General features: G+C 56.4%; 1 protein-coding gene across 1 annotated transcript in view; it reads left to right on the plus strand.

Moving 5' to 3' along the window:
• ABHD2 (abhydrolase domain containing 2, acylglycerol lipase) overlaps window positions 1-6,000 on the plus strand; it is a 68,389-nt gene extending 62,389 nt beyond the window's left edge. The window contains exons 9-11 of the mRNA XM_080651753.1: window positions 861-930; window positions 2,428-2,512; window positions 4,634-6,000. Of these exons, the coding sequence (XP_080507879.1) occupies window positions 861-930; window positions 2,428-2,512; window positions 4,634-4,830 (352 nt within the window). The 3' untranslated portion in view covers window positions 4,831-6,000. The remainder of the gene's footprint in view (window positions 1-860; window positions 931-2,427; window positions 2,513-4,633) is intronic.

Raw genomic sequence — 6,000 nt, forward strand, 5'->3', positions numbered from 1 at the left:
GCGCCTCCCCTCCCTGGGGTGGGGGGGGGGGATCCTGATAGTCCAGCCTGAGCTGCCTGAGTCCTTCCCGGCAGAGAGGTGCCACATCCTGGTGGGGAAAGAGATCCACTGCTTCGGGGGCCAGGGGTGTCGTGAAGACCCGTCAGAATAGAAGCACCAGACGCCCTGATGTGTATCAGGAAGAGCTGAGGTTTTCAGAGCCTCTGGCAGGGCCGACTGGCTGCTGGATCCGAGCTCCAGGCCGCTCAGAGCCGGGGCAGACCCAGCTGAAGGTCTGGTCAGCGTCAGTTTCTGTCTGACTGCCCCGTGGCAGACGGAATCGGGGACTCTGAATCCCTCATTTCTCCTCGGAACCTACGTCATTTCAGTTCACAGTGTCAGGGTTACTCTGCCACGAAGACTCTGTTGTAAAGAAAGTTCTAGTAAATGCCTTTGAATTTCAGTTTCTTAGTGTCCAGTGACATCTGGCTTTACACTGCCTCGGAAGATGAAACACCTGCCAATAATCACTATGGATAACACTTATTGAGTAATTTCTCTGGGCTGGTAGCGGTGCTGGTACACACTTTAATGTCAGAAATGTCACAGCGCCGTTAAGGCAGGCCCTGTCCTTCGCTCCATTTACAGTAGAGAAGCTCAGAGCGGTTAAACCCTTTGCCTAAGGTCACACAGCCAGTGAGTAGAAGGGTCAGGATCGGAACCCAGATGCCAAAGCCGGGGCTCTGAACTCTGACCCCGGTGCCATGTATGTTCCACTGACGTGTCTGGCCGCTTAGTACGGGAACCGGAGCAGGAGGGCAGTCCACGCCGCGTTCCCATCTGATGACACGTGTTTTGTCCTTTTCCTGTGTGCACCGCAGGAAGTTCCATGGCTACAGCTCCCTGAAGGAGTATTACGAGGAGGAGAGCTGCATGCGGTACCTGCACAGGGTGAGTGGCAGCCCCGCATTCGTGTCCTCATCCCGCCTCCGCCCGGGGCAGCTCCCTCCTCACCGTCCCTGTTGGAAGCTCGGCCAGAGCCTGGCTCAGACCGTCCAGCGGTTAACTCGGGTTAATTATTGAACCGAACCCTGTCCCTCTGCCACCCTGCCCCTCTGCCACCCTGCCCCTCTGCCACCCTGCCCCTCTGCCTCTGCGACCTTGTCCCTCTGCGACCCCGTCCCTCTGTGACCCTGCCCCTCTGCGACCCTGCCCCTCTGCGACCCTGACCCTCTCCCTCTGCGACCCCGTCCCTCTGCGACCTCGTTCCTCTGCGACCCCGTCCCTCTGCGACCCCGTCTCTCTGTGACCCTGCCCCTCTGCCACCCTGCCCCTCTGCCACCCCGCCCCTCTGCCACCCCGCCCCTCTGCCACCCCGCCCCTCTGCCACCCCGCCCCTCTGCCACCCCACCCCTCTGCGACTTCCATGTGTAACCCCTGTGCTGCCCTTCATGCAGGGCAGGACCTGGCCCTTCTTTTGGCCCTTGTGTTTAGTTAGTGTGGTGCCTAGGGCTGAATAAGAAGTCCTGCTGTCATCTGGTGATCACAGTAAAATAGGTATATTTCTCTCTCACAACAGGGAGGAATATGTCTGTTGACAAAGAGACTAGGTTTATACTAATGCAGTTAGCAGCTATAATGAACTTCATGTGTATTAAATTAAGTTTGTGGCCAACATAACCCCCATATTTTTAAAAAATATATTTTTATTGATTTCAGAGAGGAAGGGAGAGATAGAAATGTCAATGATGAGAGAGAATCGTTGATTGGCTGCCTCCTGCACGCCCCCCACTGGAGATCAAGCCCACAACCTGGGCATGTGCCATGGCGGGGAATTGAACCCAGGACCCTTGAGCTCGCAGGCTGACGTTCTTTCCACTGAGCCAAACCGGCTTGGGGAGCCCCCATATGTTTTTTGCCTGAACCACCACCACCGGTCTCTCTCATTCTGTGTTTGCACAATTGCTCTTTTACTCCAACGTGGGAGTCCAGTTACCCCTGACGATGAGCGCCTGTTGGTGTGGCCCACTGCCCGCAGCTGAAGCAGGGACTTGTGGGCTGCAGTTCGCCATGTGTCATATCGGCCACCCCTCCTAGCTCAGCCTCACACCCAGGCTTCTGGTGTCTCCATGTGCACCATTACAGCACCGTGGAGCCGCCAGAGCCAAGGCCAGGGACCCCAGCTTAGCACACGCAGGCGTGCACTCCTGGCATGGCGGTCCAGGGGTGTCCGAGTGCCCCATCGGCACACGCCTGCCAGGGCCGGAGCCACAGCAGCAGCTGGCCAGCCAGGGGACCAGGTGTCCTTCACCCACCTGTTCGGCACGCTGAGCAGGGACCACCTGCCCACTTGTTCAGGGCCAGGTCGGGGAGTGAACTTGAACCGTGGATCAATGGGGTCCACAAAAGGAAAGCGGTCACTTCATTCTTTCTCTTTTCTTGGTTCAGATCTATGTGCCCCTCATGCTGGTTAACGCAGCCGATGACCCCTTGGTACATGAAAGTCTTCTAAGCATTCCAAAATCTCTCTCAGGTAAGTGTCTTTTCCTGCTGCTCCCTCAAGCACTCGGCAGACTGCCGGTCATTCTGTCCCCTTCACGTGCTGTCCCTCCTGGCGGTGCTCTTAGTCAGACCCGACAGTCCCGGGCTGTGTGGGGTCTGGGCAGAGCCTTCCCGTGTCCATCCCGTGCAGGAGGCAGGCCCAGCCCTTACATCAGAGACAAGAGCCGAGTCCCCTGCGGCTCTGAAATTGTCGGCTCAGGGTTATGGCTCCATGAAGTCTGAGAGTTTGACTTAAAGAGATAGTTACACTTCAGACTTGACCTGAAAAGCAAACGATAAATAAAACAACCTCTCGTGACAGTCAGCCTCTCCATCTGCTTTGAGGATAAAAATATAAGCAACTGAAAAAGCAGGCTGTGGCCGGTGGGAGTGTTATCCAGCGCAGGTCGGAGCTGAAGCAGAGCTAACGGGGTACCGGGAGGAAACCTGGGGACTCCTAGGGCCTCGTTTCCCTGCACGTCCTCTGTAAGGATCATATGTTGCCCGGAGGAGAGAGAGATACCTCTGGTTCTCTCGTGACCCCAAGCTAGAAGGGTAGATGCTACAGCTGACAAGGACCCACGCCCACCTCCAGAGAGCTGCGGGGCACCACGCAGAGTGCGTGCCGCGTGTGGGATGGGATAAAGTCTCTCCTGTCACCCGCCCCCTCAGCCACGTGAGCAGCACACAGAAAGCAGTGTGTTTGCTTCCTTCCCTACACCCAGCCACAGCTCTGCTGCTGTGGCACAGGAACGTATGCAGTAGTGACCGCAGGGGGTCAGGCAAGAAAGGAGCCCCGGGAGCCACACGTGCGTGTGCCAAGCAGTGTGGCCCACCCAGGGCAGCCAGCAAGGGGCGCTGTGTGTGATTCCCCAGGAAGACAGCTGCTCCCGCCGAAACTGGTTTGGCTCAGTGGATGGAGCATCAGCCTGTGGACTGAAAGGTCCCAGGTTCGATTCCGGTCAGGCGCATGCACCTTGGTTGCGGGCACATCCCCAGTGGGGGGTATGCAGGAGGCAACTGATCGATGTTTCTCTTTCATCGATGTTTCTAACTCTCTATCCCTCTCCCTTCCTCTCTGTAAAATATCAATTAAAAAATATATATTAAAAAATATATTAAAAAAAAAAAAGACAGCTGCTCCCGTAGCTGCCCGTTCCATGCTGGCTGTGCTAGTAACCAGCCTCACTCATCAAGACTGAGCAGGTGCCACGCGAGTGTGGGCACCTTTAAGCACCGCTGGCAGCTTTATGTTTCAGTCGTAGAAGATAAATGGCTTGAAAAACCGACTCACTGAGTTGCCTTGTTCTCCAGTAAATGACAGTGTAAGTGCTGTGCTGTGAACCCTTCCCAGGACCCCTCCCTCCACGCAGCATCAGCACTGCCTGGGAACTCAGCTCTCACTGCCTGGGAAAGCAGCGCCTGCATTTGAAGGCGATATCCCAGGGGTTCCGATGCACAAAGTTGGGGCGTGCTTGGCTGTACAGCCGAGTCATTTGGGGAGCTTTAGCAGCTGCAGCGCCTGGTTCCCCCTCCCACCCATCTCCCACCCCAACTGAGATCCTGATGTAACTGGTCTGGACGCTGCAGTGATCTTTTTTAAAAAATATATATATTTTTATTGATTTGGGAGAGGGAGAGAGAGATAGAAATGATGAGAGAGAATCATTCATCGATTGGCTGCCTCCTGCAGGCCCCCTACTGGGGATCGAGCCCGCAACCCGGCATGTGCCCTTGACCGGAATCAAACTCGGGACCCTTCAGTCTGCAGGGCAACGCTCTATCCACTGAGCCAAACCAGCTAGGGTGCTGCACAGAGATCTTTCCAAACCCCTGTGTGCTACCACGCAGCCGTGTTTGAGAACCACTTAGATCTCCAAGGCTCTGCTCCAAGCCAAGCTGCTGTTCTCCAACCTGCTAGGTCCCACTGTTGTGCCTGTGGCACCAGGCTCCCTCCTACGGAGGTGAATGAGGCAGTGCGTGGAGGTTGGATGCCCTTGTAGGTGACCTTCGCCTGTGAGGAACACCGGGGCCACCTGGCCAGCTCGCGTCAGCACCTCCTGCCTCGGAGCTACCCCGAGGACAGGGACTCACGGCTGCCTTTCCCCTGCAGAGAAACGGGAGAACGTCATGTTTGTGCTGCCTCTGCACGGGGGCCACCTGGGCTTCTTCGAGGGCTCCATGCTGCTGCCCGAGCCACTGACATGGATGGACAAGCTGGTGGTGGAGTACGCCAACGCCATTTGCCAGTGGGAACGCAGCAAGTTGCAGTGCGCCGACGCGGAGCAGGTGGAGGCCAGCCTGGAGTGAGGCCCCCGGACTCTGGCGCTCCAGCTGCCCTCCTTGAACTGGCGTCCCTCACCGGCTGTTCAGGTCTCCCCCTCCCTCAGTGACCTGGATCTGACCTCACACCATCAGCGGGGGCCACCACCGGGCACACCTGGCTCGGGGTGGGCGGCTACCCCGGGCGCTCCAGGCTATTTTTGTGCTTAGTTCCTTGTTTTCTCCATTGCATTGTTAGCCATGGTGACAAGCACCAGACAGCCTCTCAGCCTCCTGTCCGGGTTAGCATCATCATCATGATTGCTCTTAAGCCAATCACATCTAGTTTCCCTATGAAAAATGTGTCAGGACAGCAGTTTTGCTTTGCCAATCACAAGGCTCTCCCCCAAGAACAATGAAGGACGTCTGTTATTTGGTGGTGGCCGTATGTGTCCTTGTGTAGACCGGAAAAGCGCTCCCCAACCCAGGCCCCTGCCGGAGATGCAGGTCAGCTCCGAACCTGGGGTCCCGGGGCTCCCGGCCGCAGCGTGGCCTCTTAGGGCAGAGAAACCCCCTTGATCACAAGCCAAGCTTCTCCCTCGCTCTCTCCTGGGACAGTCTCCCAGCCCCTTGCTGGTGATGAGAGTGACCTGGGGCGCTTATTAAAAATTCAGCCTCCCAGGTCCCTCCCCGAGGAGAAGCCCATGCCGCGGGCCTGGGAAAGGGCCTGGGGATTTTAATTTTTGACAAGTGCCCCCGGTGATTCTCATCGCCAGACCAATTGGGGAAACAACTGTCTGCAGGGCCTTTAAATTAGAAACATCTCGGTAGCTCTTTTTATTGAAATCCATAGTCAGAGGTGTCACCCAGCTCCCAGGGACCTCCAAGGCCTGTCGTGCACAGCTACCCCCTGTGACCACACCTGACTCTGCTTCTCACTGGCTATATGACCCTGGAAAGGCCCCCTTGAACTTGAGCTTCCTCGCCTGTAAAATGGGGCACTTGGACCAGGTAGATTGCCGGCTGGGATCACTACCCACCCTAAAATTCAATGACAAACTCACTTCCCTGAGGTTTGAGAGACTGTCCCTCCAGGGGCGCTGGGAGCTGCCCTCCAGTCTAAACACGTAGGCGTCATCATTTGCCTTTTTTCGTTTGTTTGCTTGTCTATTCCTCATGTCATATAAAGCCGTTTGTGGGGCCTTGTTTTATTAAGCA

The sequence above is a fragment of the Plecotus auritus genome (genome assembly GCF_963455305.1).
Source record: "Plecotus auritus genome assembly, chromosome: 15".
Lineage (NCBI taxonomy): Eukaryota > Metazoa > Chordata > Mammalia > Chiroptera > Vespertilionidae > Plecotus > Plecotus auritus.